General features: G+C 47.0%; 1 protein-coding gene across 5 annotated transcripts in view; it reads left to right on the top strand.

The window, feature by feature from the left end:
- The window catches only part of TOPBP1 (DNA topoisomerase II binding protein 1), a 303,450-nt gene that overhangs the window by 271,316 nt on the left and 16,195 nt on the right, over positions 1–15,939 (top strand). For all 5 annotated transcript variants that reach the window (XM_078663859.1, XM_078663862.1, XM_078663863.1 and 2 more), the window contains one exon: positions 10,254–10,415. In XM_078663859.1, coding sequence (XP_078519985.1) covers positions 10,254–10,415 — 162 coding nt within the window. The remainder of the gene's footprint in view (positions 1–10,253; positions 10,416–15,939) is intronic.

Below are 15,939 nucleotides of genomic sequence, written 5' to 3'. Positions count from 1 at the left end.
TTCCCATTGGGAGACATATAGTCAGAATCCTGTGTTTTTCTAATGGGGTGGTGTCAGGAAACACCGCCTCTATTTGGGTAATTTTCTGTGCCAACCAGAATGGTATTTGTTCCCGTTTAGCTGGAACTTTACCTAGGCAGGATTGGATGTTCTGTGGTGTGATTTTATTTGTGTTCCCCTGGTGAGGGGTCAGCTGTGGAATTTTAATCGCTGGCTGAATTGTTGAAGTCCGCATTACATACTGAACTAATTGTCTATGAATTTTTAGTAGTTGTTTTAGCTGTATTAATAGCTCTGCTGCAGGCATTCTTTCGATGTCTGGATGTGGTGTGTATCCGGCTAGGACCGGCCACGTTGCTCCTGGTCTTCCTAAAGGACCGAGCCTTGTAATGTGATTGTTATGTATTAGGGCGCCATCAAATAAGAGCAAATGCTCTTGGAATTTGAGTGGTACTTCCACCTCCTCGAAAGGAGTGTACGTTTCAGGAGGTTCCTCTACTTTGTAATAGTGGAAGTACTTTGTTACAGCATTTGCTGCTGGAAAATGTATCCATGTATAGTATACCTCTGTCTGCCGATATTCGTGTGCCTCAATTACGAATATGACTGTGCCACCTCTAGGTGTCAGTCCATTTTCTATAAGTTTTAAGGTTATAGATCTCCTTTTAATGACCGGAATAAGTATTATATCCGCGTCTGCTGCTTGCATGGTAGCATCAGCATCTGCTATTTCAGTAGCTAATCTAATTGCCTCTCTTTCTCCATCGCTGTCTCCCATTTTACTGACAGGATGGTATTATTTTTGTTTGCAGATCAGGTTTCTTTATGGAAACAGAGATTAGATGCACAATATTTTGGAACTGTTTTATCCTTCAACGTTGACTAGACCAAGAACCATACATAGGAGTTCCCTCCTGCGAGGTTTTGGAGGATATAATAACCTTTCACCCACTCCAGACGTCTTTGGAGTATTTGGGAAAAGGGGTCTGAGTGAGAAAGCACGACTGAGTTACTCTAAATGTCTTACGTTAGTTTTATCGCCCTTTCCAAACGCGTTGGGCGCCATGTAGTGTAGCTCCTATTTTCCCAATAGGCTCTGCGCATTGGAATAGTGCCTACAGCAGTAAAGGCCTAGGCCAGACGTTAACTAGGTCTACTACTGTCGATACTAGACGTAATTTTTGGGTTTGCCAGCTAAGCTCAGAGTTCGCTAGAAACTTTCTCGAATGTTCAAGGGAGGATTAACTCCCCTGATTAGACAAGAAGGGATTTAGTTTCTGACAACCATAGAACATGACAACTTTGCTCTCCCCTAATCAAGAGTCAATCTCGAGAGTCGTGTGAGCACAAGGCAATTATTTTACTCAGTCAGTACGTGCATTCTTAGTCTCATCAGAATGTAGAGAAAAGGAAGAGACGGGCGTGTTCAATAAAAGATGTTATTTATTGATCAGTCTCTTTTCTCGTACAAGAGAAATGGATCGATATTATTGCAATACTTATAGTTAAGTAAAGTGCATACATTAGAAGCAATAGTATAAAATAATACTGTAAAAACATTGATATGGTTTCTGAGCCATATGATGTTTAAAATGATTAAAATATATTTATATACACGTATACATTTGACTAAACGTACTCAACTGGTGTTTCTAAATACGCCTACCCCGTGTACCTGACCTAAGTCTAATGCGTGGGCGGGAATAGAAAGTTACAGTTTAGTTTAAGTTTGTTTTTGCCAAGTGAATAACTAAAGAATTCTCTAGGAGGGGTGGTTCAGTTCTGTACCTGGAATTTAGGATGAATGAGGAATGGTATCTCTTTCTCTGCTCTCGATATTCCAGGCTGCCTGCGAGGGCTGCCCAGAAGCGCCGGTGCTGGGTCTCTCGGCTTGAGATAGCAGCGCGTCTCTCAGCGCGTCAGGAAGGCGGGGCTGCTGCCTGCGGGGTCTGCTTCTGCTCTCGGCTTCGGCAAGTATGGCTGCTCCGTCTTGTCACCACGCGTGTGTTTGCATAGGGCAAGGTCGGCAATATTTATACCTTAAAGGTGCCGAGATTGACGTAAGGATGGACATAGGTACGTCAATAAAGATGTCATACGACTTGCTCGTTAGCACATTCTTTACTAAAGTTCTCTGTGAAATCAAAACAATGGCCGCACGGATTATCCAGGTTGTCATAGGTTTGATTTGTTATGAGAACGTCGTATGCCTTATCAGGGGCTGGAGGAATGTCGCTTGTCTAATTAGATCTCAAGCGTTATGACCTAATCAGATAACACGTTCCTGTGCCGTAGTGTGACTGCGTCAGATAACGGTATCTGCATCATGGGGGATTTCTTGCCTCATGGGCTGACTGTTAGTTAACTAGCTAGTAAGTTTAACCAGAATAGGGTCAGGAATAGGGGGATCGAATCAGAACCTATAGAAATACACGACACCTCGTCCTTCCGCTCAAAGCTGTTGGGTCAGTCAGTTAAGAGGCTTAAGAAACGCAAGAAATCAAAGCATTTTTCAATATCTCCCCAAACGTTGGCTACCATGTCGGAGGCATCTCAACGCTCTAGGCCTCGTTCTGTGGAACCTGCTCCTGGGTCGGCTCAACACTTCCCTGCCTTTTCAGTAACCGGAGGGATCCCCGCCTAGCTTAAAGATTTCTGTGACGCTGTGTGCCTCATATTTGGGCAGCCTGACCCTCCCAATGCGCATTCAGGCCATGGAGGATCAAAGGGGGCTCCATTGGGTTCCGCACTGGCGACTCTGGCACAGATGCCCCTCAATGGATCCGGTGGTGGATCCAGACTGGTGTCGGTCGTACCCATGCGACCTTCCCTTGCGCCGCCCCTCCCTCATCCCCCCTACCTTGCACCAAGACTCCCAAAGCCAGCCCTATTCTTATCCCTGATGAGCCGGATCGACGCTGATTCTGGTGCCGACGGCACCTTTGGGTCCAAATCGATTTCTCAGCCTTATTTTGAGTGGCTAGGAATGGAGCAAGAATGGGAGGGGTTGCTGGACCCTTTACAAGACCAGCCTGAGCACGAAATGGACTGGTATGAGGAATGGGTGAGGCTAGTGGAGTCGATACCTCTATAGATTCTGGTCTGCTTTCTCTGCCTACCGTGGCTACGGAGGAGGGAGCTTCATATGCTATGGTGTTGAGAAGGACAGCTGAGGTCCTGGACCCTCAGCTCCCGTCGGTGTAAGTCAAGGTGAACATTTTAATAGAGGTCCTGTAGCCTGGTGTCTCCACCTAAGAACTCCTCCTGCCTTTCAATGAGGCCTTGACTGATGTCCTTCTAAGAACCTGGTCCAAGCCCAGCACAGGGACTCCTGTGCAAAGGGCAGTCACCAGCGGCCATCTCACTGCAAAGAGCGACCCAAAAATTCTCACCAACCACCCTACCCCAGACGGTGTCTGGTGGTCCAGTCCTCACAAGGTGCCTTCCATTCCGCACCCCCCGGCAGGAAATCCAAGAGGCTGGAGGGTTGGGGAAAGATTTGTTTTCCACCAGGCTTGCATTGCGGTCAGTGAACACTGCTTGTCTATTGGGCTGTTGTGCCCACTCCTTGTGGGAAACAGTTGCGCAAGTGTGAAGGAGGCCTGGGCCAGTATCTCCCAAGTAATATCAAACGGTAGAGAGGCAACAAAGTTTACCATTCTTGGTGGGCTTGACACCACAGATTCACTGGGCAGAGCTATGTCATCGACAGTGGCTGTTCGACGCCACGCTTGGCTGAGAACTTCTGTGTTTTTTTTAGGATGTCTGGGTTTCCCTTATGGACATGCCCTTTGATGGCACCTGTCTCTTCGGAGACCAGGCAGACATGGCCCTGGAGAGCTTTAAGGACTTATGGTCTTCGGCCTAGGTCTTTGGGCCTTTTGGTGACCACCCTTCTCCGTCTGCTTTTTGCCCCTTTCGTGGCCACGGAAGGGGATTTCAGCCACGCCAGCCATACCCCGGCCACAAGATTGTCCAAGTTCAGCACCTCTTTGTGGCCATGGGAGCCATAGAGAGGAGGGTTTCGGTGCTAAAAGTAGGCTGTGGTTGCTATTACAGCTTCTTTCTTGTCCGAAAAATAACTAAAGCCTTTGACATTTGGCGGATCTGCGAGCCCTCAGCTACTTCCTCAAAAAGGAAAAGTTCAAAATGCTCACTCTTGCTCAGGTCTTTTCTGCCCCCCACCTCAGAGACTGGATGGTAGCAATGGAGTTGCAGGAAGCCCATTTTCACATTCCCGTCCTGCCTGCCCATCGGCGCTACCTGCAGTTCACGGTAGGCCACAAGCACTCGTGGTTCACAGTGATCCACTTTTGTCTTACCAGTGCCCCTCAGATGCTCACTGAGGTGATTGCAGTGGTCATAACCCATCTGCACTGATAAGGAGTGCCAGTCTTCTGCTTTCTTGACGACTGGCTGTTGAAATCTAGCTTGCCCCACACTTCTCTCTTACCTTCAGGCTACGACCAATCTTCTGCTTTCGCTAGCGTTCATTATCAACGTGCTGAAGTCTCACCTTAGGCGCTCCCTTTCATATGAGCTGTTCTGGACACAGGGCAGTGTCAGGCCTATCTTCCCAAACAATGAGTGCAGGATATTCACTCTGATACCGATGTTTCAGCCTCTATCTTGGATTTCGATGAGAATGACTCTGAGGCTGCTGGGTCTCATACCCCCTGCATCGTGCTAGTGGCGCATGCCAGATGGCATATGCGGGCTCTGCAGTGGGACCTGAAGTTCCAGTGAGTGCAGCATCAGGTCAATCTCTCCGACATGGTCCAAATATCTAAGGGAACTGAACATGACCTGCAGTGGTGGCTGACCAACCGCTATTGGGTCAGAGGCAACCCTCTCTCCATTCCCCAACCAGGTTTCAAAGTAGTGAGAGATGCGTCACTCCTGGGATGGGCTGGCGAATCTGGGAGGGGTGGCGAATCTGGGAGGGGTGGCGAATCTGGGAGAGGTGGCGATCAGGACTCTGGTCTCCGGTCTAATCCGGACTCCACAGTAACTTGCTGGAGCTCCGAGCGATTTGCTTGTCATTGAAAGCTTTGCTTCCTTCGATCAAAGAAAAGCTGGTTCAGGGATTCACAGAAAACACCATCGCCTTGTGGTACTGCAACAAACAGGGCGGGTCGGATCATGGACTCTGTCAAGAGGCCCTGCGTCTCTGGACATGGCTAGAACATTAGGGCATATCTCTGGCGGTTCAACACGTGGCAGGTTCACTGAAAGCCAGGGCGGATGAACTCATCCGTTGATGCCTAGTGAATCACGCATGGCATATCCATCTGGAGGTGGCGCAAGGTCTTTTCCAGAAGAGGGAAGAGCCTTGGTTAGATCGGTTCGCCTCTGCCAAGAACGTGCAATGTCATCAGTTTTGTACGCTGTAGTTTCCAAGGTGGCACTCACTTGGCGACTCTTCATTTCGAGGGCAGCTCAGGCCTCCTGTACACCTTTCTGCCAAAACCACTCCTGTCCAGAGTGTTCAAGAAGATCAGAAGCGACCAGGCCCAAGTTATTCTTGTGGCTCCGGACTGGGCCTGGAGAGTCTGGAATCCCGAGCCTCTGAAACTGAGCATCGATCCTCTGATCAGGCTGTACCTTCGGGAGGATTTTCTGTTGCAGTACCAGGAAGGGTCCTCCACCCAAACCTGTCAACTTTACACCTTCTTGTGTGGAGATTGAGTGGCAGCAGTTGACAGCATTCAACCTTTCTTCCGAGGTCTGTAATGCTAGTTTGGCAGCCAGGCTTCCCCTACCAAAACTGTGTATGCCTGCAGATGGCAGAAATGTGTAAAATATTGTACAGAAAGATCTATTGATCCTTATTCTACTTCCCTCTCGCAAGTCCATTTTAAAAAAATGTTTTTAACCATGGCCAGCAGGGCTCTGCTCTGGCATTCTCAAAGGGTATGTTTCGGCTTTGTCTGCTTTCTTGAGGCTGCCAGACCAACCCTCCTTATTTAAGTCCCCTATTGTAATTAGATTTCTTAAGGGGCTTGTACATATGTTCTTACCTGCCCCATTCATCATTCCTCAGTGTACCTTAATTTGGTTCTCACTTTCCTGATGTGTGCTCCGTTCGAACCTCTGCACAACTGCCCCCTCAGGCTGCTTACCATCAAAACAGCCTTTTCAGTGGCAATAACTTCTGCCAGGAGGGTGAGCGAATTGCAGACTCTGTCATCTAAGCCTCCTTACCTAACCATCTCCCCTGATAAGTTGGTACTTTGCAATAGGGCCTCTTTCTTACCGAAAGCGGTATCACCATTCCATGTGGGGCAATCAGTCACCTTGCTCACTTTCTATGCTCCTCCGTACCCCTCTAAAGAGGAGGAGCGACTCCACTATCTGGACCCAAAAAGAGCGGCGTTGTTCTATCTTGACCACCTCAAAAAGTTACTGGTGGAAGACTAACTCTTCGTGGGGTACATTGGATCAAAGAAAGGTTGTGTTGTGCAGAAGAGGACTATCTCATGATGGGTCATCCTCTGCATCAAAATGTGCTACACTCTGGCCGAGAAACAGCCTCCTGAAGGCTTAAGAGCTCATTCCACAGGAGCTAAGGTTGCAACCACAGTGTTGCAATGTGGTGTTCTAGTCCTTGACATTTGTCAGGTAGCAACGTGGGCATCACTGCACACATTTATTAAGCATTACTGCCAGGAAGATCTAGTCTGCAGGGATAGCCTTTTTGGTTGCTCTGTACTGCAGGACTTCCTGGTCTAAACGTGTCCACAGTCCCTCCTCCGGGGATGGTATTGCTTTGGTATGAGGTGGTGCCTATATAGGTGACCTACAGCTGGGCCAAACTAATGCTGAGCCACTGCTGCCTTCCAATGACATCCTCTTAGGGGCCTAGGTCAAACCTTGCTGTGGTCCTCCAGCCAATTGTCTGAATGCGAGGCATCCTTGACCTACCCTTGACGACCCTGCCTTTTTGTCTCCGCACCCCTCTCTTGAGGAGAGCTTGGTGGTGCAGACTTCCAGCTGTCGAACAGCTCTTTCCTGACTACTGCCCCGGCTAGGGAATCTAAGCGAGTGGAAATCTTTGTGAAGTTTGTATTTTCTTCCACTAGTTTAGCACTCCAGTCAGTCAATTCCAGCTGTCTGCAGGGCCATTACTCGCACGCTGTCTGAGATTCAGTTGCTCAGATCCTCCCAGGAAAACCGGAATGCCTTCACCCCATAAGGACCCAGGCCATACAGGATGGCGTGATGCAAAACAGTTTCAATACACTGTGGACTAGATACCAGAGGTTCTTTTGGAAGGGCACTTGGGAATAATGCCACTAATCATTGCCACTCCTTGTTGCACTTGACAGGTTTTTCAGACAAAGTGCAGTTGTCTCTTGTGGACGTGCCCTTTGATGGTACATGCCTTGTTGGATACAAGGCAGACTCCGGTCTGGAGTGTTTTAACCCCTTGCATGCTGATGACGGCCCCCAGCCGTCATGCACTACAGTGCTCGTGTGCTGATGACGGCTCTGGGCCGTCATGACCGCACCCGCGCTGAAATCTTCAGCACAGAAGCAGAATCGCGGCAGCATGGAAGGGGTTAAACAGAGCAGGGCCACAATGCGCTCCTTGGACCTGTCTGCTCCACCACACAAACTGCATCCATCCTACCATTTTGGCAGCTTTGGAACCCTAAAGGTTCATAGTGCCCCTGACAAATACACATATCAGAGGCATCTCATCACTTCTGGCTTTGGGCAACCACCTGGGAGAGATGAAGATCAGAGGTATGTGGTCATTGGCGGAGTCCCGGCTCCACATCAATCTTCTGGAGCGGATGGCTATCTGCTTGGCGTTCGAATCCTTTCTTCCATCCATCAGGGGAGGTTGGTACAGGGAATGGATGTTGGAATTCTGAATGCGTTTTTTATGCATGTCTTCGGAACTCTCATTTGAACGAATGTCTCTTTAGCACGCATTTGTTCTGCACGCAAGTCGTCTTAATGACTTGCCTTAGGGGGGCACTGGATATTGGAATAGTTTAATTTACTATTCCAACTCCAGTCTGCGCAATAGTAGGGAAGGTGTTAGAGTTTAATTCCACCATTTCGCCTCCCAAAAGCAAGTCATTGTAGCGGCTTCCGTGTAGAACGAATGCGTGCGAAAGACGCATTTGTTCTGTTGCTGGCGCTGTGAAGGCACAGCGTGATTCTTGCTTCGTCGTAAAGCACGGCGTCCGGTACAGGTGCTCACAGACAACACCTCCGCCATGTGGAAGTGCAACAAAGAGAGCGGGGTGGGGGTCATGGACCCTGTTTCAGGAGACACTGCACCTCTAGAAATGGCTGAACCATCCAGTAGTTCTCCTGGTGGTAAACTGACTGGCAAGATCTTTGAATGTAAGGACAGAGGAGCTCAGCCATCTATACCAAATGGATCACAAGTGACAGTTGCACTCGGAAGTGGTGCAAGATCTTGTCCTCGAAAGGGGAGAACCTTGGCTCGATCTGTTTGCCACCGCTGAGAATGCGCCATGTCAACATTCTGCGTGTTGGATTTCCCACAGTGTCTCTCAGAAGGGACCAGATTCCGCCAGCGGTGGAACTTGCGGCTCCTGTATGCTTTTCAACCGATACCTCTATTTCTCTGAGTTCTAAAGAAGATTGGGGCTAACCGTAGCCAAGTCATTCTAGTGGAACCAGATTGGGCACGGAGAATATAGTTTACTGAGCTCGTGAGCATCTGTCCTCCGATAAGTGGATGGTTGGATGAGTGAAAGAGACGGTAGATGGCTGGATGAAAGGGTGTCAAAAACAACAAAGAGTGCACTTTCCTTGAGAGAGGAGAAGTCGGAAAAAGAATCACAACAGATTCTTTAGAAAGCCCTCACTCACCAACCTAGTTGGTGACATGCTTCATCATCGGGCCCCACCAGGAAGGTCTAAAACGCCCCCGTGTGCTTCGACACAAGAATTACTGCGGAGAAGGTTATTTTGTGTGTGAGTTATCAAGTGATGTGAAATAAAAGTGACTAGGTTGTGTCTGAAAGAATTTTATTCATAGGCCAACCCAGCACGGTTAAAAAGGACCACCAGGTCAGGGTGAGCCTTAGCGCGCTCATACTGCCGGGGTCTGCACACTGGTCCTGATGAATGACTAGCTAGTTTGCACCCAGGTAGGCACATACATGTTGACCACACTGAGCGTGGCCTAGCTGAAATATCTATCCAGCTTTTCAACTGCCTGCTCTCCTTTTTAGCCGTGCTGGGTTGGCCTACATGGACAAAGTACATGGAGGAAACCCCCCACGCTCCGAACCCAATCAGAAGCTCTCAGGCCAGTTGCCCTGTCACCGTGCACAATGTCATATGGTGCCTCTTGAGCTTGGCAGCCACCCCGCACTGGGGGCTGCGCAGGCTAATGCTACGCTAATGAATGGTGGATGTCAATGGGTGGATTGAAGGTTGGAGGGATAGATAGATTCTTGGATGGGAGAGACAAGCAAGCTCTTCTGGGGAGGGTCATGGTGACTTGCTTCACTTGCTTGGTGCCATAAAAGCTTTGGGTCAAAGTCAGGGTATTTTAATTTTCTGGCTACTTCCGTGATCTGCATACTTGACAAAGTCAGTTTACTGCTGAAGCACTGTGCCTGGGGGCGCAGACAGCCTCGAAGCAACTGACGTCCACGCACTGGAGTGCCTATACATTGTTCCACGCACTATATTTCCAAGGCAGAACGGCATCAGTACTGAGTCACAGAGCACGACCTGATATTGCGCAGAGGTAATGCGCAATGGTTTCTGGATCCAGTCTGATGCCTGGGGAATATTCAAAAGATGAGTAATCTGGTTTTAGATAGAGTCTCTACTAAAAAGAGCATTACCAATGGGAAGTAGCTTGTTCTTTTATGCATTAATGCTCGGTATTAAATGATCCTGCAGAACTATTGAGTTCCTGACATCTCATTTGTGCTCCTTGGTAGGTCTCCTCTGAAGTTTGATGTACAGGTTACCCCTGACCAAATGTGTAGAACACGCCATAGTATCTAGCATATGTAATATAATATTTTACAAAAAAGGAAGCACATTTTGCCACATTTACTCTCTCCATCCTCTTCCTCCTCAGCATCTCAACAAGCAGGTTGGTAATACATAAAACTTGACATTTACATCATTCAGAAATACACAGATTCTTTAAATGGCATTGCTGTCTTTTTTTGTATTTCGCACCTTGAACTTTTTCACCTTATCTCCTAACCGTGCAAATTCTATTTTTGCTCCTTAATGTGCAGGTATTTCTTGGCCACAATCCATCACTTTTCAAAGAAGCCACCCACCTTTTTGCCGACTTTAGCAAACTGAAACCAGATGATCCTAGGGTTAATGTGGCTGAGGCTGCAGCTCAGGGTGTCAACTGCTTGAAACCAGAATATATTGCAGAGTATCTCATGCAGGTGTGTATGGAAGGATATTATTTTATTAGTTCCACACAGATGACTGTATTTAATTTTAGCTTTAATAAGCTAACAAAGGTAGTTTTGTTAAAGTTACTTTTAAATGAATTACAATATTGTTCACAATAGCACGCATTATTTTGATTAAGCTGTTCTACAGTGTTCACCTATTGCCCCCAGAACTTTCTTCATAATCTTAAACCCATTACCTTGCTTATTCCAGCTCATTGTTAGATCCTTGAGCACTGCCAGACACTGTTGTATTTTAGTACAATGAGGTCCACTATTGCAACCAACCACACTCTATAAGCCACTACATCGCCTTACCACTGCATTGGAAAGGTACGCTCCTAATGAAATTAGACCCTACATTTACTTTATATGTACATTGACCTACACTCAACAATATTGCGCCTCCTTATACAGACCCTGACCTTAAACCCAAACACCTCACTCTAAGGCTACCCCTGATTCCAGCCACAACAGAATTCTAGCACTAGGCACAAGCCTAACCCCCTAGCCTACCACTTGCCATATTCATAAACCAATGCCATATGCTAGTTTAACCCCATCTGTGCCCTAATCTAGTCATAGACTCTTAATCTGTACTCTTAGCCTAGCCCTGTTTTAACAATAAACCTTATCCTACCCATTGTTCTTTCCCAACAACCCTAAAACTAACTCTACCCTGTGCCAAACCCAAATGAGTACAGTTACCATTATACTTCCCTTTTTCGATGTGGAGGTATTTCCTCTGTACTGCATCCAGTTAGGTGTAGGTTTGTGTGGTGATTTTAGTAATGGAGGCCCACTCAGTAAAGCACAACTTAGGCTGGTCACTGAATCTGTATTTTGCAATACATGAACTTTATGGATGGGTTTGTATGGCATCAGAAAATATTGTGTTTATACTGGGAAAGCACAGAGTGCTCTTTTTTGTAATAAGTGTTATTCTTTTCTTTCCTTTTAAATTAGTGTCTCTGATGGTGAGATTGATCTGGGTGGGAAAGCAGCTTATGGTAATCATAAAAGCCACTAGCTGCAGGATGCAGGAATTGTGAATTGCAAAACCTACATATCTATGGATAATGCTCCCCAGTGCATCCTCCCAACAGGGAAGAAACTAGAAAGAGCTAAGAATGGTTGATTACCATGCTCTCTTCTGCCGCTTGGGTATCCCATTGGCATTTGAAGGCACTGATAAACATATTTGCAGCAGCAGATCTGAGCCTTTCCCCCAACTTTACCTTTGTGTGTATTGACTATTTTAAGTAATGGGGAGGCAAGCCCTCACTTAATATCATAATGTACCTTTGGTTGAGAAGCCTTCAAGAAATATTTAGTAGTTTCTGAATAACTCCAGCCTTGTATCCAATGTCAGATACTTTGATGAGTGAGGAAGGACAGGAAACGAGTATCTCTAAATTGTAGGTGAACCCCTCAGCACACATAGTTATCTCATGTGCGGAGTGTGATGGGAATCTTGGTATTACTCTGATTATTTATGAAAATAGTTGTAGCTGTCCCTCTGCTTCCTAAAGAGGTAAATGTAACGCTATGTCTTCTTTTTAAAGGCAGCCTGGGTAGATGGTGGGTGCCTTTTAATCTCACTTAGAGCAGGTGTGCTGAGACTAGACCCCGTCTGCATGGGTGAGCTTTGGAGCCTTTCTGGCCTTCTTGTTGCTTCCACGACTGGGAGAAATTGATGCCCCTGACATAGATGCTGACTTCACATTGAGGGAGGTTCGTACAGCCCTGGGGAAGTTGCTGGGAGGGAAGGCGTCGGCTGGAGATGTCCTTCCGGCAGTTTTATCAGATATTCGCTCCGGTTCTTACCCAACACCGATTGGAGGTATATTGGGAGGCTGGGAGTCCAGTGCGCTAGCGGCTTCTATGAGCGAGAAATGCATCACAATGCTCTAAAAACCGGATCGTATCCATCAGATACCTTTGCCTATGGACTGCTTACAATGGTTGACACGGACACAAGAGTACTCTGCAAAGTGCTTGCCCTTCACTTGAGATCAGTTCTTTCAGGCTTAATTCATGATGACCAATGTGCGGTTTCATACCTGACGTAGTACTTCCATGAATCTATGGCGCCTTATGCATGTCTTACATGAGGTGGAAGGTAGGGAGGAGGAACTGGAAGTAGTATCTATCGACATAGCCAAGGCTTTTGATTCAGTAAAATGGGACTACCTTATGCAGGTTCTGGTGGCAATGGGTTTTTACACACTTTTGCTCTTGGGTGCACCTCCTGTATATGAAACACACGGCAAAATGTGAGTGCGTAGGCTATGCTCTGAAACATCTGAAGTAGGCATGGGTATGTATCAGGGCTGTAAACTGTTTCCCCTACTCTTTGCAATCGCATTGGAGCCTCTTGCCGTTCATATCCGCCCGAACAAGGCAGAATGAGGGGTTAAGGGGGCATTACTCACTTGTCTTTATACGCTGACGATACTCTCTTTTATCTCTTGGCTCCTCTGCAATATTTCCCCATCCTGTTGTCTTATTTGGCTTCATTCAGGGAACTGTCGGGTCTTGAACTCCATTGTAGGAAATCGTTGATATTTCCATTGGGAACCCTGGTCACGCATGCCCCATGCCCATTCGCTGGGAGTCCGATACATTCCAGTACCTGGGAATGATGATGGCCACACACCACAGAAGCGTATGCCGCATAATATAGGAAGAGTTACTGAGGGGCTTCACTCTTCGGTGCAGTTTTGGAACTTTCTTCTGCTCTCTCATATGGGATGTGTGTCAGTCGCAAAGATGGTGTTTTTACACCACTGCCTGTACATTACCCAGCTCTCAGTTGACATTTTACCACGTGCAATGTTCCGGAGGTTGCATTCCCTCCTAACTTTGCTGATTTGGGTCGTCGGACGGAGCAGGGTAACCAGGACCCATATGATTCAACCACTGGAAGAGGGGGGGATTGGTGGTACCAGGCTTATAGCAATACTATTGGGCCTCCCAAAGGCAACATGTGGCGCACTGGTTAGTAGAGGAGGGCACATGGGAGAAATCACTCCTGGGGAATCTGGGAGGGCACTCCTCCCTCAACTCCTGATGTTGGGGCTAGGTATAAAGTCACAGTACCGTACTAGGTCAGGCACACTGCCTCCCTGTGGGAGTGGATGGGAAAGGTGGTCCTGGGTAGGGTCTCTGTCACCAGGGGCTTTATCTTTTGGTACCTTCTGGCTTTTAGAGCACTGAGGGAGTCTGTACCTGTCAGACTGTAGGATGAGAGATGTTGGGGGACTTATTCCTAAACTAAGAATTTATCGCTTTTGAGGCAGCACAGGTAAGCTTCGGGACAATTTTTGCAGCATGCCAGTATTGTTGGCAACGTTTGGGATATTTGGCCCACATTTTCAGTGACCTGGATTGCTTCACTTACCTTTAGAGGCCTGTTGGAATGGGGGTGAGGGTGGGGGGAGGAGGGCAGCACTTGATCTCCGAGTTCTGTTCCCTGCCCGGGAGGCTTGGGAGGATGAACTGGGGGCGCAGATAGAGGATGCACAGTGGAGGAGAATGTGTACCTTGGTCAAGGGGGGGTTGAGCAATGCACGATTTAAGCTAATTCATTTTTACTTTCTGGATCGCACATATGTCGCACCCATCCTACTCCATAAAATGAACCCTAGTTAGTCGGATATCTGCAGGCAGAAGGATCAGAAACTGGCCTTTAAATTTCTGCACCTTCTTTTGCTATTGGCTAAACGGCAGGATCAATTACATTGATGGGTCAATGTGGGCCGCGTGTGGATCAATGGGTGATGGATGTAGCGGAATGGGCTGTAGCTGATGATGCCTGATTGCAGCGGTGTAGGCACAACGATAAGCCATCTAACTAAACTCCAAATCATGCAGAATACAGCGGCGAGATTAGCTCAGGACCTTCCGCCTAGATCCTCGTCTACACCCTGCCTGAGATCTCTACATTGGCTCTCTGTCAGACAGAGTACAATTTAAGACCCGCTGCCTGACGCATAAAAGCATGTAAGGGAAAGGCCCCGGTTATTGGTCCAAAAAACTACGATGGTACCAGCCGGTTAGATTGCTTAGATCAAGTAACGAGTACCTTCTAACGCCCCTTAGAATATGCAAGGCAAGATATGGAGGAAGGTCTTTTTCCCATCTTGCCCCTGCACTCTGGAACAAACTCCCTTTACACCTATGCACCATCTCGGATCACAACTGTTTTCGAAAGAAATTGAAATCTTGGCTATTTGATAAATAAGCAAGTATCTTATTGGAGCCGTCTGCAGGCGCCATGAGACTTTCAAGTGATATGTGCTCCATACAAATGTCCCTGATTTGATTTGGAGTAAGACCTTGATTTGATTTGTTTTGTAAGGCGCGGCATATACCCGAAGGAGTCTTGGTGCTAGGAGTCTGCTGACAAGTCCACTACACCAACTGTAATCAGAACTACAGTGGAAGAGCATACAGCCAGGATTTTCAACTCTTTTCTAAAAGTCTGCAAGTTGGATTGCCCTCTCAAATGTTCCGGCATATAATTCCAGAGCTTAGAGGTGTGGTAAACAAAACCTCTACCACACCAAGAGGCTCTGTGAATTCTAGGCACCACCACTTTTTTGGAGACTGCAGATCGTAGATACCTGTTTGCTAAATACCACGAAAATCTTCTTTTGAGATATTCATGGCCAGACAGATGATGAACTTTATGAGCTGTACACAGCGCTTTAAAAGTGACACTCTGTTTAACCGGGTGCCAATGTAGTTCCTCTAAAGCTTTCAAGACAGAGTCAAACTTATTTGTATTTTTCAGCAGATGAGCTGCTGCGTTCTTTATCCTCTGCAACTTTTTTTACATCCCTTGCTGCAAGCCCAGATAGAGGGCATTGCAATAATCCAGTCTCGAAAAAAATAGGGACATTATAACTGTTTTCCTGAGATCATAAGAAATAAAGGGCAACATTTTCTTTGGTGTTTTTAGCAGGAAAAAACAGTCCTTGAGGTATGGGGGAGAGGGGCTACCCCAGGCCAGATTTATGCACCCGAAGGGTACTGGATAATTCTCTTCCTCGCATACCGAGGGGACGCCTGTTACATATAAGGACTGAATTTGTTTACTTATTTGGTTTACTGAAATGAATGCATGGAAGATTGAGAGGGGAAACTCTGTTACTGTTAATGATATCTATGAAATGTGTATGTAGGGCATGCCATTATTGTAATCAAGCTGTATTATCTTACCTTACCTGTGGCGTGGGACGATGGCAGTTGGTTATCTAACTGTTGATGCCTGGTTTGCATTATTTAAAACAATAAAATATATCTTAAAACATCCGTCCATACAGAACCAAGAGAAATCTACACTCCTAAGACAAAATCTTGAAAGCAAATGACATTTGAGATGTCCTCGGCCTGGGGTGGGGATGGGGGGTTGTAGTCTGTATATCCAAGATCACATCAGAGATAAACCATCTTCTGCATATCTACCAATCTGGCTTCATATCATGCTGCAAAATGGAGCCCGCTACAT

The sequence above is a fragment of the Lissotriton helveticus genome, chromosome 10 (genome assembly GCF_964261635.1).
Source record: "Lissotriton helveticus chromosome 10, aLisHel1.1, whole genome shotgun sequence".
NCBI lineage: Eukaryota > Metazoa > Chordata > Amphibia > Caudata > Salamandridae > Lissotriton > Lissotriton helveticus.
Note: the sequence above shows the minus strand (reverse complement) of the source record. Positions and strands in the feature narration are given on the sequence as shown.